Source organism: Myotis myotis, unplaced genomic scaffold (assembly GCF_014108235.1).
Source record: "Myotis myotis isolate mMyoMyo1 unplaced genomic scaffold, mMyoMyo1.p scaffold_m19_p_2, whole genome shotgun sequence".
NCBI classification, from domain to species: Eukaryota; Metazoa; Chordata; class Mammalia; order Chiroptera; family Vespertilionidae; genus Myotis; species Myotis myotis.
In genome coordinates, this window is record NW_023416324.1 from 28,152,856 (window position 1) to 28,178,545 (window position 25,690).

The 25,690-nt window shown below is 46.6% G+C and overlaps 3 protein-coding genes across 15 annotated transcripts in view; 2 read left to right on the forward strand and 1 right to left on the reverse strand.

Moving 5' to 3' along the window:
* The window catches only part of SZT2 (SZT2 subunit of KICSTOR complex), a 56,008-nt gene extending 52,274 nt beyond the window's left edge, over positions 1 to 3,734 (reverse strand). For all 4 annotated transcript variants that reach the window (XM_036348351.1, XM_036348350.1, XM_036348352.1 and 1 more), the window contains exon 1: positions 3,639 to 3,734. In XM_036348351.1, the coding sequence (XP_036204244.1) occupies positions 3,639 to 3,665 (27 nt within the window). In that variant the 5' untranslated portion in view covers positions 3,666 to 3,734. The remainder of the gene's footprint in view (positions 1 to 3,638) is intronic.
* Positions 3,735 to 3,755: 21 nt separating this feature from the next.
* Positions 3,756 to 19,962, forward strand: MED8 (mediator complex subunit 8). 7 transcript variants are annotated; one of them, XR_004973926.1, is made up of 9 exons: positions 3,757 to 3,876; positions 5,706 to 5,824; positions 6,494 to 6,638; positions 7,140 to 7,280; positions 7,472 to 7,553; positions 8,316 to 8,564; positions 9,390 to 9,450; positions 17,582 to 17,706; positions 19,773 to 19,892. XR_004973926.1 is itself a non-coding variant. In XM_036348356.1 (8 exons), exons 1-8 carry the CDS (start codon positions 3,871 to 3,873, stop codon positions 19,888 to 19,890), a joined length of 921 nt encoding a protein of 306 aa, XP_036204249.1. In that variant the 5' UTR covers positions 3,756 to 3,870; the 3' UTR covers positions 19,891 to 19,962. The 7 variants fall into 7 exon arrangements, 5 of the variants coding, with proteins under 5 accessions (XP_036204249.1, XP_036204253.1, XP_036204250.1 ...); XR_004973925.1 differs by lacking the exon at positions 19,773 to 19,892 and adding an exon at positions 17,882 to 18,134; XM_036348356.1 differs by lacking the exon at positions 17,582 to 17,706 and having other exon boundaries at positions 3,756 to 3,876; positions 19,773 to 19,962.
* A 695-nt stretch (positions 19,963 to 20,657) lies between these two features.
* On the forward strand, positions 20,658 to 25,597 carry ELOVL1 (ELOVL fatty acid elongase 1). 4 transcript variants are annotated; one of them, XM_036350407.1, is made up of 8 exons: positions 20,658 to 20,808; positions 23,385 to 23,444; positions 23,632 to 23,822; positions 24,000 to 24,080; positions 24,243 to 24,299; positions 24,387 to 24,492; positions 24,583 to 24,719; positions 24,893 to 25,114. In XM_036350407.1, the coding sequence occupies exons 2-8, from the start codon at positions 23,399 to 23,401 to the stop codon at positions 25,112 to 25,114; spliced, it is 840 nt and encodes a 279-aa protein (XP_036206300.1). In that variant the 5' UTR covers positions 20,658 to 20,808; positions 23,385 to 23,398. The 4 variants fall into 4 exon arrangements, with proteins under 4 accessions (XP_036206300.1, XP_036206302.1, XP_036206299.1 ...); XM_036350406.1 differs by lacking the exon at positions 20,658 to 20,808 and adding an exon at positions 21,981 to 22,678; XM_036350409.1 differs by lacking the exons at positions 20,658 to 20,808; positions 23,632 to 23,822 and adding an exon at positions 21,974 to 22,678.
* Positions 25,598 to 25,690: the final 93 nt, after the last annotated feature.

Sequence of the window (25,690 nt, forward strand, 5' to 3'; positions counted from 1 at the left end):
GAATGCAGACTCCTGGGCACCACCCCAAACCAACTGAATTAGAGTGGATAGGGTTCAGGAATCTACACTTAACAAGCTCCCCAAGTGATTCTTCCACTTTAATGTTTGAGAATCCCTGAATCTGTGATGTTCTCACAGTGCCTACACTCATACAGAGCTTCAAGTCCCTAATATTTAATCCTCCTGAGTCTGAAGTGCATTTATACTTAGAAGAGTCCGGCAAAGAGAAAGCAGGGTTTTGGAGTCAAGAGATCGATCTGAAATTAAATCTGGTTCTACTACTTACTATCTAGGTGAGCCTGGACAAGTTACATAATTTTCCCAGGCCTCAGTTTCTTCACTGATAACGTGGATAATATCTATTTCATAAAGATATTGTTGTAACTAAACAGGAGAGTCAGAACAATGATAGAGGGAGCCTATCATTCTTTGGAACAATTATTGAGGCCTACATACCATTTATAACAAGATGAATAAAACATCATCAGATACTGCACTGCATATCATGTATATCAGTATAAAGGAAACATTCCCATCTCATTAACTTGTTTTTTGCACCTGGCTCTTTGTAGTTGAGATATAATTCAAGCTTTGTGCTGTTTTCTGTTAAGAGTCCCATGAAAAATGTAGACTTCCCCCCCACCTCCCCGCCCTGAACTGTCTGAAGTCTCCTTACCACTATACATATGACATAGTCCTGAAACTCTAGTATGGCCTCAACCTGAATCTTCTCCAGCCTCATCTCTCACCCATCTTCCCCTAAGTTAGAGTCCCTAGGATCAAATGCTTGTTCTGCTGCTTATCGGTGGAAGGTCTTGGTGAAGGTATGTAAACTCTCTGTGCCTTAGTTTCCTTTTCTGTGAAAGGGGACTAATAAAAGTACCTATTTCTGGGGTGGGGGGTGGAGGAGTTAGAAGTATTATATGACTTTAGCAAGCACCTGTGTTAGCTATTCTCATTGTCACACTGTAGACACTAGCAGCTGCTTCCTCTCAGATCTCCAAAGGCTCAACCTTCTCACTTCAGAATTCTCACTATTCCTTTAGTCTTCTCATTCTTAAGGCTTAAATGTTATTCCTCTGAAGCAACTTCCTGATCCACCTCAGCTCCCACCATTTCTTAACAAAGTAGGTTAAGAACTGTTGTTAAAGCTTATTGGCTTAAATGTACTCTCCTTTGGTGTGGTCCCTTTGGGGGCCAATTGGGAGAAAGAGAAACCAATAGTGCAACATTTTGATACTGAAAATTGAACAAGTATCTTTTTAAAATAAAGAACCAGTCCCTCCAAAAAAAACAACAACAAAAAACTGCTGTTAAATACTCATTCACTCTGTATTTTTCCTTTGCAGCACTTATTATCATAATTCAATGTTTGCTTACGCCATTAAAATAAGGAACATGTCTTACACTGCCCCATATCCACCCTGATAATTAGTACAATTCTGGATCCATAACAGCACTCAAAATATTTTAAGTATTTGATGAACGAATGATTTCTTAAATCTGACTATGCCCAAACGCTCTCTCTAGGGGTGGTAGCAACCCTAAAGGTCAGTCACTTTTCTGCCCAGAGGCGGAAGAATTCTTTACCCCTTTACTTCCTGAGATAACATTTTCAGAAATGCAAATCAAGAACTTAACAAATGCTTAATCTTTGGCTGAATGAGATTCCCAGGAGTGTGTTTTGACTCTGTTACTTTAGATCTGCACTGTTCAATATGGTAGCTGCTACTGCATGGGGCTACTAAGCACTTGAAGTATTATTGCTAGTATAAAATGATATGTGCTGAAGTGTAAAATACATGCTAGACTTTAAAGATTTGGTACAGCCCTAACTGGTTTGGCTCAGTGGATAGAGCATCGGCCTTCGGACTGAAGGGTCTCAGGTTCGATTCCAGTCAAGGGCATGTACCTTGGTTGCAGGCACATCCCCAGTGGGAGGGTGTGCAGGAGGCAGCTGATCGATGTTTCTCTCTCATCGATGTTTCTAACTCTATATCCCTCTCCCTTCCTCTCTGTAAAAAATCAATCAATCAATATATATATATATATATATATATATATATATATATATATATATATATATAGATTTGGCACAAAAAAGAATGTTAATATATCATAATTTAAAAATATTTATTATAAGTTAAAGTAATATTTTGGAAATATAGGATTAAATAAATACATGACTAATTTTTCTCCATTTCATTTTACTTTTTTAAATGTGGCTACTAGGAAATTTATATAGATGGCTTGCATTAGGTTTCTACTGGACAATGCTGTTTAAGACTATCTGCCTAGAAAGTATGTTGTATTTCCCCATTTTATTTCCTTGTTTTAATCCATAACAAAATAGACTATAAATTATTTCATGGTTTTTCTCAATACTGGTATTTCTGATGCATGGGCTCTTCCTGTGAATATGTCTGATTATTTTAAATAAGGCATAATTTCCTACTTAATCCTGAGTCTCATCACATCAAATCCCAGTGAACTGGAGATTTACCATCCCATGGCTACTTCATTATTTATAAATATTTATTATTATTAAACATTATGGTTAAGAACGTAAGATCTGGAGCCAGGCCCCCTGTTTTTGGAGTCCTGGCTCTACTACTTACTAGCTGTGCAACTTTGTTTCTCTGAATTTCTCTGTGCCTGTTTCCACAACTGAAAAATGGGGATGGTAATAGTGTCGACTTCATAGGGTTGAGAGCATTCATTGGTATTGGTAAAGTGCTTAGGATGATGCCTGGTATGCAGTAATCATTTAGTAATGACTACTATTTGTGTCATCATACACACCCCTCACCCTTCCCACCTACTCATATTCTCTTGTAATATTGGACACCTCCCCTAGTGATGTTGTTCCTTCCAAATCTGAGCAATTTTATGCTCGGAGCTTCTAACTGCAGAATTCTGCTACCTGCCAGCTGAGTGGCACTTGAGTAAGGTACTTAACCTCCCTCACGTCCCAATTTCCTTTATCTGTAAACGAGAATGGGTGTTGCCACCTTCCTTGCACGAGTTTGAATAACACAAGGTATATGACGTTCCTTTCGAGGTCCTTACCACCTAATTGACACCTCAAATGCATTTTTCTGGTTTAATACTTGTGATCCTCACAACACACCATGAGATAGGTATTTTATGAAGGAAACAACATCTGGGATGTCAAAACTTGCCCCAAGTTAGCTCAATAGTGGAACGAGGTTTCACTCCGAGTCAAAAATATTTTCACGAAACCAAAACTGCTTTCCCTAAGCATGAACGCTAGAAATAAATTATTTCATGCTGTTTATGGGATTGCAATGTTTGAAGAAATGCAGAAATCGGAAAAGTAAGTCCATCGCCCTGTTGCCCCCTGAAACTGCAACAGAAAATCAAAATAAAGGGTTTAATACTATTATTAGGTCAAATCACCCAAGAGCCTTAGAGTCGGCGACGTGGATGAAATTTCAGTAAACAACACAAAGCAGCGAGTTTCCCCTCGAGGAAATTGCGGACCTCGGGAAGGAGGCTCAACTGACAGGCTTTCGGGGCTAGCCCGGTCGCCCCAAGACCCGGAGGAGGCCACGGCCGGACCAGGCCGCCGGGCCCTCGGATCTCGGGGACCAGAGCTGCGCCCGCCCGCCCCTCACCTCCGGCTCCGGGCGTTCCGAAGCCATCACACAGCGCTCCCGCGCCGGCCCGGGCCAGGGAAGATGTTCCGCTTGTGACCCCTGACCCGGCTGCCGCGCACCTGGCAGGAACAGGAAGTGAGTAGGCGGGACAACTTATGAGCTCTCTGATTGGTGGAAGCAACCCTCTCCGCGTGACTCGTTGACTTGAAAACCGGAAGAGGAGGTGGTTGCCGCAGACACTGCCCCCGCTATGCAGGTGAGTGTTTGGTTGGGGCTATCGATAGCCACTTAGTTTCGGTTAACCGGCCCGAGAGTAGGCTGACCGAGGAGAGAATGAGGAGTTGAAGCTGAGAGTAGGGGGCAGAGCCCGAGGCTGACACTTAAGGGAACGTGGGGTGGAGGGGCGAGGCCTACGGGGGAGGAGAGGCGGAGATGACATGGGTTGGGAGCCCGTGTGACCAGAGAGAAACCACGGCTAATTCGGGAGGGAGGAAGCAGCACTGATTTGCTAGGTTATGGGAAAGGACCAGGTTGTAATTTGGGAAGGTTGAGCTGCATTCTAAGGAAGACGACTCAAGAAAGTGCCGGGGTGACCGACTGTTGGATGCCGAAATAACAGGGAATTTGCAATCGGAGAGAAGCCCGGGGGATGAAGAAATTGTGGAACCCCTGTGGCCAAAAGCTAAACTAATTATAATCTGAGGCCGTGGGTGGCTCCTGCCCTGCACATTGGCGAGTTTGCAAGACGATTTCCCAACCTGTGCCCAAAGTAAAACCGGAGGCTATGGATAGAAAAAAATTATTTTGCAGGACTCTCCCCCTCCCCCCAGCATTTACCGTTTTTTGTCTGGTGCTTAGGACGTGTGCATTTTTAAAAAATATATTTTTATTGATTTCAGAGAGAAAGGAAGGGAGAGGGAGAGAGATAGAAACATCAATGATGATAGAGAATCATTGATCTGCTGCCTCCTGCACGCCCCCTATTGAGGATCAAGCTTGCAACCCAGGCATGTGCCCTTGACTGGACTCATCCAGAGACCCTTCAGTCCGCAGGCCGATGCTCTGTCCACTGAACCAAACCAGCTGGGGCGACATTTGCATTTTTAAAATGTATTTTTATTTTATTGCTGACAGTATTACAGATGTCTCCCATTTTCTCCCTTTTTGCCCAACCCCCACCCCAAGCCTTCCCCATTCATTATGTTGTTTTGTTGTTCATTTGTCATAGTTTCTTGCACCTGGACGTCTGTCAGTAAATGTTTATAAGTCTGTGAAAGGGGCACAGGAATGTTGGCACAGAGATAAAATGAGTGCAGATTAATTCAGCAAGGAGAAGGTTGAAACATCAAATGCTAAGGGCAAATGAAGAGCTGAGGCAGGAGCTGCGGTGGTGGTCCAAGGCCAGCCAGTGGTCAGAGAAACCTTCCTGTATAGGTAGATTTCTCAGAGATTGTGTGCCATTGGCAAGAACAGCCTGGCTCACAAGGCAAGCTCTAGAACAGAGTCGTACCGATGCTGCAGAGGTACACAAAAGTGAATAAACCCAGACATTAGGTCTCGAGAAAAGTTCTCAATGAGAGAATAGAGCAGTGATGGCGAACCTCTGACACGCGAACTCATTTTTTTGGTTGATTTTTCTTTGTTAAATGGCATTTAAATATATAAAATAAATATAAATCTTTGTTTTAGTATGGTTGCAAATATCAAAAAATGTCTATATGTGACACGGCACCAGAGTTAAGTTAGGGGTTTTCAAAATGCTGACACGCCGAGCTCAAAAGGTTCGCCATCACTGGAATAGAGTATACTTAGTACAGAGAAAAACCAGGCATGAATTAGGAAATGGTGGAGAAAGGAATCAGTTGGTGGAAAGAATCGAGGTCAGGTGCATGAGTTGAAAGGTCTAAGAGTTGATGCTGTCTGTAACCCAAATACCAAAGATAGAAAACAACCTGGCTCTCCTATGCCAGTGAGATCCTGTGTTACTTAATAGTGTTGCATACTGTCATCCTGGCTTTTCAGCCTTCCTTTGTATGTGTCATACTCACACTCATCTGGGTAACCAACCTGTTCCTATTGGTGCAGAGGGAGGAGAAGCAGCTTGAAGCGTCATTAGATGCACTGCTGAGTCAAGTGGCTGATCTGAAGAACTCACTGGGGAGTTTCATTTACAAATTAGAGAACGAGTATGACCGGTTGACCTGGTAAGGATGGCCAGGGTAATCTGGGGAGGGCTGCATGGGTGGGAGGGCCAAGCCTCCTGGTGAATAGGGCACCTCCAGTGATAGAACCATGTATCAGTTTGCAAACATCTTATGATTTGGTAAGAGCTAGGTTTCCCAACATTTAACGAATGAAGTATACTATAGGGCCTCCATGACAAGGAAGTAGAGAAATGCCCAGTTTCCCAATCTAGGCTCTTTCTAGCTTTTGATTCTCACCCTTTGACTTCTTTGAAAAGAAATCCTCCCACTACAGTAGGAACACAAAGGTCATATTGGATCTCTTGCTATAGATATTGGTGAGCCTTTTAAATCCAACCTACTCTGGAAATATAGATCTTATTTCCAGGCCAGAAAAGAGGCTTTTACTCCGTTTCTGAACTTTTGGTGATAACAGTGTAGGCATGGTTCCTATTTTGCCACTGTTCCTCACCCCATTCAAGAAATGAAGTTTTTTCTCCATCTGTGTCAGAAACTGAAAGTGTGTCCCTCTTTTCTAACCCCACAATCCCTATAAGACACGCTGGTTCCTACCTAGTCCAGCTCTAGGGCTAGGAGTCTTTTGGGGGTGAGTCTGAGTATTCCTAATCTGAAGGACCCCTTTGAGGCTACTTTACTGGGAATATTCTGACACCTTCTTACTACCACCAGGCCCTCTGTCCTGGACAGCTTTGCCTTGCTCTCTGGACAGTTGAACACTCTGAACAAGGTCTTGAAGCATGAAAAGACACCACTGTTCCGTAACCAGGTCATCATCCCTCTGGTGTTGTCCCCAGACCGTGATGAAGATCTTATGGTAAGAGGAGGAGAAGGGTACAACTTGGGAAATTAAGTTCTTTGGTAAGGACCTAGAGCACAGTCGTTGGCTGGTTATTGTAGAGGTTCTGAATGTGGAGCAATAAAAAATGAGGCTGCATTTTGGAGGCCTTGCTTTTTGTCCTGGAGTTGGGGAGCTGCTCCCAAATAAACCTGAGGACTTGCCACCAAGGCAAAGGCCTTTCTCATCCAACACCTGTCTCGAGCAAAATGCATTTTCTATTGTAACTTTGTATATTTTAGTCTTTGATTAAAATGGAGCAGAGAGATTTGCCCCTGTGTCTAGTACAGATAGGAGTGTGAGGAAACAGAGATGAATGATAGAGTGAGGGGTATGGTGTCCTAGGAAGCAAAGTATCATACATCTTAGGCTGTATTTTTCCTGAAAATGCATTGTTTGCCTGTGACAGGACCTATATATCGGTCCAGATTGAATCTTCTTGGAATGCCTAGGATGATTAATAAAAGCTGTGTTTAACAGCGGCAGACGGAAGGACGAGTACCTGTTTTCAGCCATGAGGTAGTCCCTGACCATCTGAGAACCAAGCCTGACCCTGAGGTTGAAGAGCAAGAGAAGCAACTGACAACAGATGCTGCCCGCATCGGTGCTGATGTAGCTCAGGTTGGACTGATTCACTGCCCTGCTGCCCCCCATCCCCCAAGTCCCACGTGAGAAGCTAGGCCTTACTATTGCTGTCTCATAGGATGCACAGTTGATTGCATATAAATACCCCCTGGAAGAGCACAGGAAAGCAGCTTCCCCACAGTCATTTCTTGCTTGCCCTAATCTCTCTACCAATTTGTGTGTTACAGAAGCAGATCCAGAGTTTAAATAAAATGTGCTCAAACCTTTTGGAGAAAATCAGCAAAGAGGAACGAGAATCAGAGAGTGGAGGTATGGAGGGATCGGTGACAAAATGGAGAAGGAAAGCCCTGAGTTTAATCCTTACTTCCATAAGTCAGATCTCTTTCCTCTTTTATAGAAAAAGGTTAGAAACTTGCCCAAAGGCACCAGCCATAGTAATAAGTAGTGGAGTGCCCTAGCTGGTGTTGCTAAGTGGTTAGCACATCAGTCCCTATCACTGAAGGGTCAAAGGTTCGACTCCCAGTCAAGGGCATGTGCCTGGGTTTCAGGTTCATCACCAGCCCCTACCAGGGCACATGTGGGAGGCAACCAATTGATGTCTCTTTCACATCGACGTTTTTCTCACTTTTTCCTCTTTTCTCCCCCTCCTTCCCTTCCACTCTCTCTAAAAATCAATGGAAAAAATATCCTCAGGTGAGGATTGAAAATAAAAATAAATTTTTTAAAAATGGAGCAGGAAAGAGGGATAAGACCACTTTTATAGGAATGGTGGTTAGTAGCGAAGTGAGGACACATAAGAATGAGCTGCTTAGGAAAGGGTATACATCCATTTTGTTAGCTTTTTGTGTTTAAGTCCAGCCCTAGAACAGATGGAGGAAATGGGCAAAGTGAAAAGGGAGAATTCTGAGATAGTTGTGGGGGTTCTTTGACTCTTCCTCTGGGCTACCAGGGAGTCTAGATGCTGCTAAAGTCAGAACGCTAAACCCTGGTACTCATACTGGTCTTCCTACTGCTAGGTTCCATCCAGGGTCAGAGGAATACTTCAGGGTCCTCACTCACCTTTTTCTTCAGGTCTCCGGCCAAACAAGCAGACCTTTAACCCTACAGACACCAATGCCTTGGTGGCAGCTGTTGCCTTTGGAAAGGGGCTGTCCAATTGGAGACCTTCAGGCACCAGTGGATCTGGCCAGCCAGGCCAGCCAGGAACTGGAACAATCCTTGCAGGAGCCTCAGGATTGCAGCAGGTGCAGATGACAGGTGCTCCAAGCCAGCAGCAGTCAATTCTCAGTGGGGTACAAATGGCCCAGGCAGGTCAACCAGGTAAGGTGGCAGGGATTGACATGGAGACAGACCTTGAGCAAGGAGGTGGGAATAAGCTGAATTGTCTGAGCCTTCAGCCTCCCCAGAGCTGGAGATTTTCTCCCATTCTCCTGGATTGTGATCCAGAAAACAATTTTTGAGAGTAAAAATCTCATTTGAGACGCTAACAAACTCCAGAGAATGAAGAATAACTTTGAATAGCAGAAACTGCTCTCACCTCCAACCGCTATCTCAAATCTGTCTCTCAGCTACCCTTCTGTTCCATTTACTCTGCATATCAGATATGTTAGGGGTTTTTTCTTAGAGAAACCGATGGTCAGACCTTAATTAAGACCATTTGGTAGGTGGGTTGAGAATTGATAAGCAGTAAGTTTCCCAGTGCTACATGTATTCTTTTCTCCATATTCTGTCTCCTGCTCACTTTTAGTGAGGATGAGGACAGTCTGGAGGAGTTCAGATGCAAGTAACCAGAAGAGATATTTTCTTCTACACTGTCTGAGAAAAGGGACAATTAAAATAAAAGTATATTCTTTTACCTGTGAATGGGGATCACACAGATTTAGCTATCTTTTCTAGGAATAGGTGAGCAGGAGTCTGATCCTTCCCACCACGTCATCTCCCCACAAACAGCCCTTTCCTCCTTGATACCGTTAGGGAGAGAGCTGGTGTGCAACCACGCCTCTGAGCTTTGGCGTCCAGGTTCAGATGCTACAGAGGTTTTGAGTTGATAGAGAGGGTGGCAGAAGGAAACCTAAGAGACCACATTTCTGAATTATCATAAAAGTCTTACCATGCATCAAGTGTCTTTCTTTATGTTCCTTTTAGGGAAAATGCCAAGTGGAATAAAAACCAACATCAAGTCAGCTTCAATGCATCCCTACCAGCGGTGAGTGTGGCCAGCGACCTCGACTCCCAGATGCTCTTTGTAGAGCTAGGCAGTAAAATTGCCTTTTGCCCAAACTGACCTAGATGGGTACAATAAAAGGACATGGCTTTCAGCAACAGACAAATCCCAGCTTTGTCACTGACTAACTGTGTGACCTTGGGCAAGTGACCTAATTTTTCTGAGCCTGTTTTCTTATCTGTAAATGATAGTAATCTCTACATCATAAGACTGTTGTGAGGATTAAATGAGAAAATGAATGTAAAACACTTAGCACAGTGTCTATATATATAAAAGGTAATATATAAAATGTCCCCTTGGGAGTTCGACCGAGAGACTGGGAGTTCAATCACTCGCTATGAAATGCGCTGACCACCAGGGGGTGGCAGGGAACGAAGGAAGGCCCCGCTGGCAGCCAGAAGGCCCCGATTGGCCCTGATTGCCAGCCAGGCCTAGGGACCCTACCTATGCCTGAATTTTGTGCACCGGGCCTCTAGTATGAAATAATTGCTATTTAATAAATCATAGTTTCTACAGCCACTTCTCCCTACTGCCCTCCTCAGTCCTTGATCCAGAACTGACCCTGATCTGATACTGCTTCATGTCAGTGGTGAGCTGATGAACACAGGATCATGGACCACTCTGTTCTGTTGGAAAGTCTGCTTATTTTGTGCTGCTAGAAACTGTGGCAGCCTCTATGTTCTTAGAGGCACACTGTCTCTGCCCGGCTCCATCCTGGCCATGTCTTCAATCTAGGCGATGAGGCTTCTGGGCTGGGGTGAACGATCTACCTAAAGCTTTGGTAAAGCTTGGGCCTGCTCTGCTCTCCATGAGCCTGTGCTTCAAGGAAGAGCCGGATCAATCATGGGAATGGGTAGCCACCAGTACCTTTGCCTGTGTTTTTAAGTTGAAGAGCAGAATGATTTTGAGTCTCTAATCTAAGTTGCCTTTCTCACTCCTTTTGGGCAAGGGCAAGGGTTGAGTCAGTAGAAGTGGACCAAAGGGTTTCTCTGAATAAAGTTACTTAAATTTTGATGGTCATATGTCAGGCATATCTGACAGCAATTTATGAGACTTTCAAGGTTGCTTCAAGGTAATTGTAATTTGTTCTCCCTAAAAAGTTTTTATCTCTGATTAGCTTTGATCTAAAAGTCCTGAGTTATGAGGACAGCCTTCTAGCTGCTTTTTTTCTGTTCTCTTTCGTCACATCTAGTACTTTGGCATTTGTTCGGTGCCAGGCAGAATTCTGCCAGGCTGTGGCAGCAGAGGACTGGAAAAGTGGTCCCAGATGTCACATTCATTTCTGTTCCATCAAGACAAGAAATGGTATCCACAAAGTACACTGACCATATCACACAGCAGCACAGGGAGTCATGTCATTGGCTCTGAGGCAAAGCCAGACCTTTCTCCCACTTACTACTCTGTCAGCTCACTCAGGTGTTCTTTATCTTCTTATCCCTTCCCTTCCTACTGGTGTTGTCAAAGCTAACTCTCATATTGCCTAGGGCAGTGATGGCAAACCTATGACACGCGTGTCAGAGGTGACACGCGAACTCATTTTTTGATTTTTCTTTGTTAAATGGCATTTAAATATATAAAATAAATATCAAAAATATAAGTCTTTGTTTTACTATGGTTGCAAATATCAAAAAATTTCTATATGTGACATGGCACCAGAGTTAAGTTAGGGTTTTTCAAAATGCTGACACGCCGAGCTCAAAAGGTTCGCCATCACTGGCCTAGGGTTTATGCTGTGCTTCTGTAAAATCCCTGAAGCAAACTTTTGGTAACTGCTATTCTTCATTCCACCAAAAGATTCCTTCCTGCTGAAAGGCACCAAAGCCATGTTTCTTCGTTGTCTATGGCTAATACTGACTTTATTCCCACTCTACCTATTTGAAATGGATTCCTTGTCCTCTAAGAATGGAAATATTCTATCCCAACAGGAACATATGCAGTAACCTGACATGTATCTTGTGCCCATAAACAAATACTCCTTATTCTGGAGGCATTCACATCTCCAACTTCTAAACTTTGAAAGCACATGCTCTCATTTCCAAGCCCGCTCCCACCTCCAAATCCTCTGGAGTGCACAACCTATGTAGCATCGCCAACTATGGGGCCCATATAACCCAGTAACCACCTCAGTGGAGAGTATGTATCTCCCACTCCTAACATACTCATTCCCTCAGGGGGTAATATATATGGAGCTTCCTTTGAAGAAGAGGCCATGATGATCCTAGCTGGTTTGGTCAGTGGATAGAGCAACTGCCTGTTAACTGAAGGGTTCCAGGTTTGATTCTAGTCAAGGGCACATGCCTAGGTTGTGGGCTCAATACCCAGTGTGTGTGTGTGTGTGTGTGTGTGTGTGTGTGTGTGTGGCGGAGGCAGCCGATCAATGATTCTCATCATTGATCATTCTATCTCTCCCTCTCCCTTCCTCTCTGAAATCAATAAAATATATATTTAAAAAAAAAAAAAAAAGGACATGATGTGCTCAAATTTAGGATTTGCAAAAGATGGCTCTCTTGCCCTACTCTGGTAATATTCCTCAGGTTCTGACTGCTCTGCTTTCTCCTCTTTGGGGCCCCTGGCAAATGAGATTGTCTTCCAGGTTTATATCTAGCATGGAGAAAACAGCAGCTGTGAAATCTCAAGATCTTACTCAGCACTGAGTTCATCCTGCAGGTGGGAGCTCACTGAATCACTGTCTGACACCCATTGCCTAGGACCTCTCCTTCTGCAGCTCTGTCCTAAAGTTGGGATTGGGTCATTGTTGAGCCTCCCTTTTGATCTTTGCCCCAGTCACCCCATTTTCTTCCCCTTCTGATATTTATTGTTGTCTTACCTAGCTAGCTTACTTTAATTAACCTTGTACTTTCTTGGGAAACAGCCAAGATAGGTAGGTTGTAGCTAAGTGCTCCTTCCAACTCCATAAGGGGTCCTGGCATTGGAACTGAGATGGAGAGGTTGTGTAGTGCCCACCTCCCATCCTGCTGCTGGGGAAAGAAGCTGAACTCTGTAGGAATGCCCTAGTGCAAGGCTGGTCCCTTTTCCCACCCCCATCTCACCTCCCCCAGGCAGCTGGGAACAACTTCTCCCTTTGTCTGAGCTTCTTGTCCGGAATAATCCTATGGACAATGTGTTCTCTGTGCCCTGTGGACACAGGAGCCGTATGAGCTGATCCCAGCACCAGGCAGGACGGAGGCTGAATCCTTCCAAACGCCCACCCTGGGTCAACTCCTGATTACTGTCCAGAGAAACTACTGAGGGATGTACATTTTCTTTTATCTGCTTCAGATTTGGGGGGATAACTTACTGAATTTTAGCAACAGGCCAGAAGTAGGGCCAGGGGCTCCCCCCCCCCTTTTTTTTAATCAGTCCTGACAGTTCATTGTGCCTAACTGGGGAGGCTTGATATGACTCTGGCCTTACAGCCTTGAACACATAGGGGCTAACATTTGGAAGGGATTTGCCACCCTGTATGGCTACAAGCCTGTACAGCATGTTACTATACTAAATATGGTAGGCACTTGTATCTAAACATAGAAAAGGCACAGTAAAAATAGTATAAAAAATGTATAGGGCACTTACCATGAATGGAGCTTGGATTTGCTGAGTGAGTCAGTGAGTGAGTGGCGAGTGAATGTGAAGGCCTAGGACATGACTGCACTACTGTAGACTTTACCAACACTGGACACCAGCATCACCACAAGCACATGAGTAATGCATTGCACCACGACATGATGGCTGTGACATCACTAGGCAAAGGGAGGCTTTCAGCACTATTAATCTTATGGGACCATCGTATATGCAGTCTGTTTACCAAAATGTGTGGCGCATGACTGTAATCTGAAGGGCTTTGGAGTAAGCCACCGGATTCCCTAGGGATCTTTATTTTATTTTTATTTTTTTGCCATTACATTTACTTCACTGAAAAAGTTTGGAAAACAGCTCAAATTTCTTGGAAGGCAAATAAGATTCTGTGTGATCTAGCCCCTGACTTATTTTCTATATTATCCCATCACTCACTCTATTCCCCAGGTATACAGACTTTATTCAGCCTCCATTTCTTTAAAATTAAAATGTCTTTATTGATATCAGAGAGAAGAAGGGAGAGAGAGAAACATCAGTAATGAGAGAGAATCATCTATCGGCTGCTTCCTGCACGCCCCCTACTGAGGATCAAGCCTGCAACCCCAGCACGTGCCCTGACTGGCAATCGAATTTTGACCTCCTGGTTCACGGGTCAATGCTCAACCACTGAGCGACACCGGCCGGTCCAGCCTTCATTTCTTTATTCCCACTGGTCCCTCTACATGGAACACTTTGCCCCATCATTCTGTCTGATGAATACCCAATGATCCTTCAAAATTCAGCTCATGAGTCATTCCTCTGTGAACCTTTCCAACAACCCAATCTGTCCTCAATTCCTTGCCACTCCCACTGGTAAGGTCAATTACCTCCTCTTTTATGCTCCACATTTGTACCTTGTGCATACTAAGTCTAGCTCTTGCTGCCCTTTACTGTCCCCCACGTTCAAACACATTAAACTTTCAGGGTTTGAATCCCAGTTTTTCCACCTAGGAATTGTGTGATCTTTGGCAAGACAATGTGTCTTGTATTACAGCATCTGTAATGTAGCATTTGGGTTAAGAGCGGGTTCTAGTGCCAGACTGCTTGGGTTTGAATCCTAGCTGTGACACGACCTGTGTGGTTTTGGGCGAGTTAATTTACTTCTCTGCCTCAGTTTTTTTTAAATTCATGGGGATGATAATAATAGTGGCTATTTCATTGGTTTGCTATGAAGTTTAAATAGATTAATATAGAGAGAGTGCTTAGAATAGTGCCTGACAATAGTAGAAGTTCAATAAATATTACCTATCCTCAAGGTAGTGTCTAGAACTCTGCTCTCAGTAATTGTTGCTTAAATCAATGATTGACCAATATTTCTGAGGAAGTAACCTTTTCTTTCCACTGCAGTTTGTCTGTGCTCACATCTCAGGAGTTTGGCCTCAGAGACACCCTTTATGCTCATTTCATTTCCCATGGTGTCTCCTTAGCATCTCATGCAGACAAATCACTGACTTATCTGATGTGATAAGACATTTTCAAATCTAGTTTTGTGAATTTTTTTTCTCCTACTTAGTTGTCATCTATACTCTTCCTAATGAGCCCAGTTTGGTCTCTTAAATTGCTTCATTTTTATTTGAGACCAAATGACAAATTCCCTCACCTGAAATGTTCTATTTCATTCCTCCTACACTATGTCTCTTCCCTGTCCAAACCAGGTAAACACTTAGTTCCATTGTCTGCCTACATTCTGTTTTTAAACAGGGCCTGCGTCACTCAGAGATCTCTCTGCAGCTATGATCAGTTCTCTCCTTGATTGTCCTTACTTATTTGCCCTGGCCTCCGTCCTGCTTCACCTGGGTTATCAGCTTAGCATTGCTGTCAGTTCTGGTTCCTCTCTCTTCTTCCTTCTCACTCTGATTGCTCTGGTTCAGGCCTTCATTGTGTCACATCTGTGCCTCTCAGCTGTTCTCTCAGATGGTCTCCATTCCTCATTTTTCTCTTGATAATATAGTTTACTGTCATCAGGTTTATCTTCGTAAAGAGCAATGGGGATCATACCAACCCCCTTTCTTAAAAATCAGGGACACACCCAATACAACTGAAACTCCTCATTCTTTAAAAAAAATTTTTTGTATTGCTATTGATTTCAGAGAGGAAGGGAGAGGGAGAGAGAGATAGAAACATCAATGATGAGAGAGAATCATCGATTGGCTGCCTCCTCCAACCAGTAATTGAACCGTGACTTCCTGTTTCATAGGTCGATATTCAACCACTGAGCCACACTGGCCAGGAAAAAGTCCTCATTCTTTCATTCAAAACACTTCATGATAGGGGGCCACCCGACTTTTTAACCTTCTATCATAAGTAGGCCTTTCATTCACCTTATTCTTTAACCAAACAGAATCACTGTGCTTTCCTCCATCCATCCCTTCAGCCTAGGAATACCTATTTGCTTCCACCTTGCTATGTGACCTTGAAAAGATCCTTCACCCTTTCTGATCCCATTCTTTTCATCTGGTAAGCAGTGATAACAGTACCTTACAAGACTGAACCATAAGAACACCTGGAAAGCAACTGGCCCCATGCTTGCCAGAGAAAGTACTGAATAGTAAGCTACATTTTCTCTTTTACCCTCTTGGCTCTTCTCACACATCTTCCAGATTTTTGCTAACTCTTCCATTTTAAGAATCTCCCCGAGTTTGTCTACTACCCCAAAGCTTCCCCTTTTCTCTCTCCAGAGCTCTTCCTGCAGGTTTTATCACAGCCCTCTTCCTTCTGAGTTTCTTTTTCAATGATCAGTTCAGGGAACACTCTTTGATACCCATGGCATTGGCTACCTACTCTTGTCCCTGACCTCTCAAGAGTCCAGGCAAACCCCCAAATTCCAGATGATATGAGTGTTTGTAAACAGCCTCTCCCTTCTGCCAGCCAGATGTCTTTCCAGCTCCATTTTCCTCAGCCAAGGTCCCAGGCTTAGGCAGTGTATACCTTCTATCTGGCTAAGGCCCAGGGACATGTAGAATGATTAACTGACAAACCCTTCACCCTCATCTTGGCTCCCTTGTCCTCACAGACTCAGCACTCCCCTCAACTCCCCCATGTGAGTGCTGTGTAGAAAGTGCCCTTTGTCCTTTACAAGATGGGCATGGGGAAGCTTGACACAGCCCCTAGGAGGCTACCTGACACTCCTGTTGTCCCTCAGCCTAGAGTGACCCTTAGTTTCTATTGTTCTTAGATGACAACAGCCCCATCGCCACCACCACCACTACCACCCCCCCCCCAGCACCCTCCTGCCTCTCCCATACTCTATTCCACTGCTCCACCTGCTCAGTCACTCACTCACTCCCATATAGATTTACCTTATTTTTTACTTATTGCCATTCCTGTTTGTTTGATTCCACTTTCCTTTAATTTTTCCGCTGAAATATAAAGCCTAAAATAATGATAGAATTGTTAGAGTTTATACAGGTGACAGTTTTCAGACTAAACCCATGGAGAAAGTAAATCCATGCCTTCTGGGGAAAGAGGATGGAGAAGGGCCCCTTAGAGAACAGTGAGTGAGGAGGCAGTCAGACAGGATGGGACCCAGAGGAAATTGTCACCTGATTTCCTGTCATCCTTATCAATATTGTGAGTTCCTGGCCTTGGCTGGGTCGCTCAGTTGGTTAGTGTTGTCCTGATATGCCAAGGTTGCAGGTTCTATCTTTGGTTAGGGCATATACAAGAATCAATCAATGGATGCATAAATAAGTGGAACAATAGATTGATGTTTCTGCCTTTCTTTTTCTCCCTCTCTCTCTCAAATCAATAAATAAATTTTTTAAATTAAAAAAACAAAACAAAACAAAACTGTGAGTTCCTAGACCCCTCCAGTTTATCAGCCTGCCCTGGTGTGGGAACCTTCACTGAACCCTCTGACCTCCAAGGCCTTCCACCTAGCCTCCCCACAGGTCCCAAACTCTCCCATTTCCTCCCGGTCCATTGACAAACTTACTCTTCCTTTTCACACATCTCAGTCTGTGAGGTGTGTGCTGGAGCCCATTGCTTCCTTCCACGCAGTACATAAACACACTCAAGCCTCTTGCCATGAAAAGATCATCAGAATCAATCTGGAGGCGAGAGCCAGGCATTGATCTTTTAAAAGCTCCCCAGGTGATTCTAGGACTGAAAAAGATAAAGAATAAAATTCAAACCATGGAATACAGGGCTCTTCATAAACTGACGCCAGCCTAGATTTCCTGCCCTTACCCATATGCCCTCTGAGCTAGAGCCACACCAAACTACCTCGAGCTCCCCAAACCTGCCACATGTCTAGCTTCTATGCCTTTAAACACATGCTTCCCTCTGCCTGTAATGTCTTTCCCTGCCTTCTATAAAGTGTCCTTTAATGCTCAGCAAAGGTGTCATTTCTGTGAAACCTTCAAGAACTAACTCCCACCTTAGAGTACAGTGTCCCCCACCCCTACCCGTGTGCTTTCATAATCTCTGGATTTATCTCTGGGAATACGTAACACTTGCTACTCAAATTATTCATTTATGTGTCTTTCTTCCCCACTAGACTGTGAGTATTTTACAGGAATCCCACAGCCATGGGGATGCCATTTGGTAGAACTTGGGGTTAAGTGGTCCATATCAGATATTTGAAGATACTTTCTCCCAGGACGAGGACAAAAATCAAATGAAGTGAGTCTTTCAGCATGTTCATTCATGTAATAAATCAGCATTTACTGAGGGCTTACCGTGGTCTTTTTGCCAATGTGGTCCAGGTGAATACATGGGTAGTTGAAGTTCCCTATTACTATGATTGGGCTCTGGGATAGTTTCGTTGTCAATAATGGTCTGCTTTGTTCTTCTCTAGTTCATCTCTAGATGGACACTGAATCCAAAACCTCTCAATAGCACTCTCAGAAAAGTGCTTTGTACAGTAAGCATTTAGGAAATATTTGTTAAATGAATGCTCATGAATCTACATACACATGTATACCTTCTTGATATACTGGTTACCCCCCACCTTGTCTACTAAATGTTGAGATAGGAACAATGCTAAGCACTTCACGTGGGTTATCTCCTTTAATCTTATTTTTTTTTAATATATATATTTTTTATTTCAGAGAGGGAGAAGGAGAGAGAGAAACATCAATGATTAGAGATAATCATTGATCAGCTGCCTCCTGCATGCCCCCAGCTAGGGATTGAGCCTGCAACTCGAGCATATGCCCAGACTGGGAATCAAACCGTAATCTTCTGGTTCATAGGTCGATGCTCAACCACTGAGCCACACTGGCCGGGCTCTTTAATCTTCACAACAATCCAATGAGATAGGTACTGTTGTCCCCATTTTCTAGAAGGTCAGCAGCTTACAGAAAGTCACACAGCTACTAACTGGAAGATTTTAACTCAAGCCTTTGGAGACAGTTCTGATCCTGAAGCCACTGAAGTATGCCTGGAACACATTAGGCTTTCAATAAACATTTATTGACTCAATGAATACCGCTACTCCAAGGAAGTAGAAAGGCTTTCGAATTCTTACTATCCTCCCCTCCTTGACTCTTGGTCCCTCGACCTCCTTCCCTTTCTCACATTGTTTCATTCACTCTAATATTCACTCAACAAACATGGAGGGCCAAATGAGCCACGTGCTGGACTGGATGCTGGAGACAGAGACAACTAAAACAGCCCCTGCTGAGAAGAACTTGGGGTGGGGGAAGGGTGATACAAATAATTACATCGTGGTAAGGTTATGAGAAAGGGGAGAGGATCGATTTATTGCCTAGGAGACTCCTTGTATCTTGTGTTGAGCCAGGCAACAAGGCTTGGAGAAGTGGGGAGTATGAAAGATGCTGACATCTCTGGGGAATGGTTAAAGCATAGGATGTGGCCCAGGAGAATGGCATAGGTTGAACAGGAGACAGAGCCAGATCAGTTATGCCTTAGTGTACAATTTGAAGTGTGAGCCTTTTGAATAGTTGAATTCTTCTGCCATTTCCTGTTAAGGGCAGGTACTAATGGGCTGGGTCATAGGTATACTTTGGTTCTGACCTCTTCCCTCTAAGACTGAACTTCTATACAATGGGGCCTTGACTTACGAGTGTCCCAACTAACGAGTTTTTTGAGATACCAGCTGTCTCTCGGCTGATTTTTTGCATTGAGTTGATAGAGTAATTTGAGTTAATGAGCTCCTTAACGAGCTCGGTCTCTGAACGAATTAAACTCGTAAGTCAAGGCCCCACTGTATAGCTACATCCAACCATTTAGGAACATATTATTTCTTCCAAACCACTGTCTCCTCTGAATTCCTTATTCTATCTGCATTTGCACCATCCAATCCTGTAAGCAATTATTAGATCATTATATGCAAAGCACTATTCCAGGAGCTACTGAAGATAAAGATTTCATTTCACTAAAACCTAGTCACCCCCAAGAATTCAGTCCAGTTGAGTGTGGAAGAGGGAAAGCTGGATAGACAGTTGGCTCGGGGAAATCTCACAGTGTCTGCCTCTCCATTCCCATCAGTTTCCAGATCTTCTTAGGTCAGGCTGTATCTCTCACTGGTCTCTCCAATGCCCTCTTCATACTGGCTGCCAGAGTGAAGTGATTCAACTGGATGGTAAACCCCTGCAGGGACAGCTCTGCCTTATTCGCGGATGTGTCACCAGCACCTTGCAGATGGCAGGTTGTCTATAAATATTTGATGAATTATTTGATTATAGCCTCCTCAAAAATCTTCACTGTTTCTCCACTGCTTCCAGAATAAAGTCAAAGTGCCCGGTTCGACCTTCAAGATCTACATTCAGCCACAGCCACAGCCAGCTTCACTTTCCTTCTTTCCCTTTCACTGCCTGGAAGGCCAGTGTAGCCAGCCAGTGACTCACTCCGAGTTCCTGCCCCAGGCCACTTGTGTGTGTGTATGTGTGTGTGTGTGTTTAAATAAAAAGCAAATTAAATGCTTTATTACAGTTTAGTGCTTTCTTAAATATCATATAATATCAAACACAGTGAGACACAAAACACACATGTGCATAGCATGTAACAAGGGTTTCACTCGATGCATTTCAGACCACACCACCTGCCGCCGGGCCGGTACAGGGCAGAGGGGCTGTACCCCAGCCACTTGTATTTTCCCACCTCCATGACAGGACGTCCTCAGCGACTCCTAATGCTAGGGCTCATCCAGACCTATGGGCTCGGAGGGAAGGCTTGCATGCCCAGCTGCTCCCTCCTACAGAGACCTCCCTGCTCCTGTGGCTCATGGCCGCCCAGGTCTCCCCCTTTCTAGAGGGTGCTCTTTGAGGAAGGGCTGAGCCCTGGAACTTTTCCCAGGGTCCTAAGCTGGGTGGGCCTGCCTGCCCACGCAGATGTGTTGGTCGTGTTGGCGGATTAATCACCCGAAGGCCCAGAATAAGGCCATTCATGGGCTGAATGTCAGGAAGAAGCAGGTTACGACTCTGGCGGCCCTACCCAGGCCGCGCGAGCTGACAGCGGCGGGCTGAGTGATGCCGAGGGAAGGGGTGGGGAGTCGGGGCTGGGCGTGCTTCCTGCCCGGGATCGGGCGGCCCGCCCCTGCTCCCGCCCTGCGGGCCGAGCCCAGTTGAGGCTGGACTGCCCCTCCTGCCTCAGCCGAAGACCCAATCAGCAAGCGCCCCCCACCCGGCCCGCCCCCTCCCCCTCTGGTGACAGAAAGTCGGCCCAGCAGATGAGGAAGTGGCAGGCAGGCTGGCCCTGGGGACTTCTCTCTGGCCCTGCTCCCTCCGAGCCCTCCACTGCTGCCTGCCTGGCCCCCCACTGGTGAGTCTGGACCTTTCCTGGGCGGGCGCTCCACGTGCCCGGGGCCCCCTGCCTGGCTCGCCCGGCCCAGCCCTGCCCTGCCCTGGCTGTGGGCGAGGCTGTTCCTGGGGAGAGTGAGTGGGAGGTCCCAGCTCTCTGGGGCTGGGCCTCTCCAGCAACCGCCCTCCCGTGCGTGGACCCCATTTACTCAAACCTAGGCCTTCCTCCACCACCTCTAGGTCTTATCCCTCTTCCCTCTTGTCCCCTCCCTCCCTCCTCCCTTCTCTTCCCTCCTCTTTTCCCCTCCCCCTTCCTCTGCCTGTTTCCTTTTCCCTTCCATCCATCTTAAAAGGAAGGACCGAGTTCCCCTGCGGGGACACACCCAGATTCCTCTCTAGCTTGGAGAGAGGTCCTTTCCAGAACCTTGAGCCACTCCTGACCTCCAGGGTGCATGCGAGTGTGGTGGTTGAGAGAGATAACAAGCTGGCAAACTCATGGGTCAGGAAGGAACTGTGTGTTAGAGCACATGTTACCCTCTCCTGGCCGGCCCTCCCACAGAATAGGCAAACAGCAAAAATATGATTGTGAATGAATGAATGAATGAATGAATGATCGTCATCTGTGAAAAGAGATCTGTGTGCTTGACCGAGGACAGGTGTGTGTCAGCATGTGGTATGGGGGATTTTATATGCATTCCCTGCTAAGTGGGCTGTATGAGCTTATGTATGTGACCACATTTATCTGTGACTCATGTATGTGTGAGCATAAGCATCTGCACATGGTAATGCAGGACCTAGGAGGATGTGTGAGTGCTTAGGGTGTGTTCACTAGAGTGAATGTATTTTTGGAGCAGGTCTGAGTATTAGAAACTATGCATGTCAGCGTCCACGGGGGCTTGTTTGGGTGGTGTGTCAGAGGAGGGCAGTTGTTGCCGGCAGGCGCTGTGTAGGCTCCATGTGTGCATATGTGTGCTAGCCCTTGGTGATATGGTCATTGGGTGGGTGAGGGGAGAGCTGTGTGAGAGGCAGGTGTGTGTGAGGCCATGTGTGTATGGAAGGACTTGGGCCTGACGGTGGTGGGGCAGTTGGGGGTTGACATGGAGGTTGGGGGAGCGTCTGTGGGATGGGGGCCCAGTATGTGTGTGTGAGGGGTGCATGTGCAGCCTCGGTGGATGTGTCAGGTGTGTTCTTCACTCAGTACCTGCGCAGGTTGCTCTCAGAGCATCTGCTGCCCGGGCTGTTCAGGGACTGCATTATCCCTCTGGGACTTCTTCAGAGCCCCAGGCTCCCCTGGGTCTGACTTTTGTGTCCCAGTGAGCCCTCCTCCGTCATTCCTTGAGGTCCTGAGGGGGAGAGGGCCTAGATCATTAGACTCCTCCCTGAGGGAGGGGAAGATTCCTGAGACCTCCCCCACGTCCCCACCTCCTCACATGCCACTGGCTTCCCTGCCCCTCCCTGGGAGAGAAGGGTGATAGTACCCATTTAAAGTAGGACAAACTGAGAATTTATGGCTAGTTTAGCAGATGCTGGGTGTGGGTTTTCTGCAGTTCTCTTTGCTCCAAGGTTTGGGCTGGGACTGGAGCCTCAGCAGGTTTGTGATTCAAAACCTAAAACCTTAGACCATCTGGCTGATCTAGAGAGGGTGGGTAGACGGTGAGTCCCAGCTTTATTTGGCTTTCTCAATCCTCGTGGGTCCTGCTCCTCCAGGCACTGACCTGTGGCCTGGACCCACCCTCCACCCCATGTGCAGTGCAGCGGGGGTGGGTGGAGGGCGGGGCTGCCGCCAGATCTAGTCAGACAGGTGGAGCTGCCAGGGCAGGAGTCTCAAAGAGCCCGGCTCCCAGAGAGGAAGGGCAAGAGGAGAGCACCGGAGAGGAGCCGAGAGGCTGGAGGTGAGAGCTCAGGAGGGCCCAGAAGAGCCTGGGAATGTCTCAGCAGGGGAGAGGAGGAAGGGGCAGGCGGGGATTGGGAGGTGAGAGTCCCGGAAGGGACAGGAGGGACCAACCAAGAAGGGACAGGATGGGCTGGAAGGGCTGGGAAGTGAGAGTCCCGGCAGGGCAAAGGAGGGACCCTCGGGAGAGGAGAGTCCTGGAAAGGACAATCCCAGGAGAAGGGCATCCCGAAATGGGCCAGGAGAGGTTGAAGGGGAGGATCCCTGGAGAGAAGAACGACCCAGAGCTGGAAAGGCCAGAGACTTTGGTGAGGAAGGGAGAGGCAGTTCATTCGGGAGATGAATTTTCTGTGAGAGGTAAGACTTTCTAGAAAGAGATCAAAATTGAGAGTTTTCTTGTGGAGGAAGAGGGGAGGGGAGGTCATGAAGTAAAAACCACCAGAGAAGAGCAGAGAGTGAAGGGAAGAGAGGAAGGTGTGGAGAGGAAGGGTGGAACAGCCCTTACCAGGCAGGCAGGATGTGTGGGAAGCAGATGCCCCCGCCAGACTGTCTCCTCCTACCCCTAGTCCCCAGCAATTCCTTCCTCTCTCTGTTATATCCTTTTGCAATGAGTATCGGGGGTTGTCTAGTCTCTGTCCTGTCTGTGGGTCAGGGGTAAGATGGGAGAACACAGCCCTGGCTGACACCCGCCTTCCATACCTCCCCAGAGTCGTTAACTAGGATGGAAGCTCTTGTGAACGTGTACCAGAGCATGATGAAACATGGGGGTAAGAAAGATGCTGTCCACCTGCCCTACCTCCCTCCTGTCCTGAGATCTCTGGGTCTAGGGCTGTCACCTAATGGAAAGCCCTCCCAACCCCTTTGACCCTTGTGACCTGACCTCATATCTGTACACCTGATTGGGACCCTTTGAACCCTGTGGCACTTCCTGACTCCTTTGATCCTTATTTGCAGATCCCCGGATACAGGGCTACCCTTTGATGGGGTCCCCCTTGCTAATGACCTCCATTCTCCTGACTTATGTGTACTTCGTTCTCTCACTTGGGCCTCGAATCATGGCCAATCGGAAGCCCTTCCAACTGCGTGGTTTCATGGTTGTCTACAACTTCTCACTGGTGGCACTCTCCCTCTACATTGTCTATGAGGTGGGACCCTGGGATGCCTAGGCCTTAATTTCTGCTGGCAGGATAAGGGGCAGGCCTTAGAGCCAGAGCATGCATCTCCTTTCCAGAAAGGCTCAGATCCATCTCTTCAACTAGAAAACGGGAGGGAATGAGGGGAGGGAGGGCATTCTGGTGGTCTAATCCACATCCCATTTCTAGTTCCTGATGTCTGGCTGGCTGAGTAGCTACACCTGGCGCTGTGACCCTGTGGACTTTTCCAACAACCCGGAGGCACTGAGGGTAAGTAGGAGGGAGTTGGGGGGTGGGGGTGTCGGGGGGTGCCTACATCGTAAACAACCTGGGGATAGAAATTTGGGTGTGACCTGTGTTCATGGGCCAGTGTAGGGAGGCTCTAGTTAGTAGTGAGGGGCGGGGTCCTAAGGCTGCCCTGACTTCTTGCAGATGGTTCGAGTGGCCTGGCTCTTCCTCTTCTCCAAGTTCATTGAACTCATGGACACGGTGAGAGTATATGAAATGAGAACTTGAGGTGGGGGAGAAAGGAGTGAGAGGCCCTGACTCTGAAACTCCTTTCCCTACTCTGCTCAGGTGATCTTTATTCTCCGGAAAAAAGATGGGCAGGTGACCTTCCTACATGTCTTCCATCACTCAGTGCTTCCCTGGAGCTGGTGGTGGGGAGTGAAAATTGCCCCAGGTGAGTGGTGAACGCCTTTGGGGGAAAAAGGGGCAGGCACTGGGGATTAGAGGCTCGACTCTCCTGACCCTGTTCACTGTCCGTCCACAGGAGGAATGGGCTCTTTCCATGCCATGATAAACTCCTCTGTGCATGTCATCATGTACCTGTACTATGGACTATCTGCCCTCGGCCCTGTGGCTCAGCCCTACCTTTGGTGGAAAAAGCACATGACGGCCATCCAGCTGGTGAGGGGCCTGGACCTGGTCTATACCATCCCAATACTACTAGTCTGGATCCTTCCTTTATCCAACCTGTCTCACCTTTGACACTATCCCCCCACTCAGTGTTCAGTCTTTCTCTACCCCTTCCCTCCAGCCCTCTCAGTATTCCCTCTGACCCTTGCCTTTCTCTATCCTAGATCCAGTTTGTCCTGGTCTCGCTGCACATCTCCCAGTACTACTTCTTGCCCAGCTGTAACTACCAGTACCCAGTCATCATCCACCTCATCTGGATGTACGGCACCATCTTCTTCGTGCTCTTCTCCAATTTCTGGTATCATTCTTACACCAAAGGCAAACGGCTGCCCCGTGTAGTTCAGCAAAATGGAGCTCCAGGTACTGCCAAAGTCAAGGCCAACTGAGAACCATGCTCTTGCTAGGCGCCCACCTAAGTGCCTCAGGACTGCACCTTGGGCAGCATCCATCATTGTCCTCCCCAACTACACCTGTGACCAGGGATTATGTGGTCAGGACTGAGCAGGGGACAAGCCTTCCCCTCCCCACAGCTGGTACACAGGGACCACAGCTTCCGTTCCTCACCCACTTGTCCCAGCCAGCCCCAGGGACGTGGCCTCGTTGCCCTCTGCCACTTGAGCTGGGGGCTGAAAGGGCTGGACGCTTACTTCCCCCTCCCTGCCTTAAACTTGGGAGAGAAGCACTCAGGACTGGCCCCCACCAGGGTCTTGTGGCCTTTTTCCTCACACTGAAGAGGTCAGCAATAATCTGTCACTACGGACCCAGGCTCCCTCCTTCCCACCCATACGTCCGAGTGGGTGGGAGGCCTGGGAATACAGCCTGTGGAGGCTGCTCACTCATGTCTTCATTAAAAGTGACAGAGGAAACTACTGAGGCTGTGTGTGTACGTATATGTAGGTGGAGGAGGTGGGGGACAAAGCCTGCTATCCCTGTCAAGGCTCCCACAGGATGGACATTTTAGC

Excerpts from the sequence above, each read along its gene's own strand:
- MED8 (XM_036348356.1), top strand. Across the intron at positions 5,825-6,493 it reads GAGTATGACCGGTTGACCTG|GCCCTCTGTCCTGGACAGCT; the intron begins GTAAGGATGGCC and ends TACTACCACCAG. Across the intron at positions 9,451-19,772 it reads TCAATGCATCCCTACCAGCG|AATAAAGTCAAAGTGCCCGG; the intron begins GTGAGTGTGGCC and ends CACTGCTTCCAG.
- ELOVL1 (XM_036350407.1), top strand. The coding sequence starts at position 23,399 with ATGGAAGCTCTTGTGAACGTGTACCAGAGCATGATGAAACATGGGG. Across the intron at positions 23,445-23,631 it reads GAGCATGATGAAACATGGGG|ATCCCCGGATACAGGGCTAC; the intron begins GTAAGAAAGATG and ends CCTTATTTGCAG. Across the intron at positions 23,823-23,999 it reads CCCTCTACATTGTCTATGAG|TTCCTGATGTCTGGCTGGCT; the intron begins GTGGGACCCTGG and ends TCCCATTTCTAG.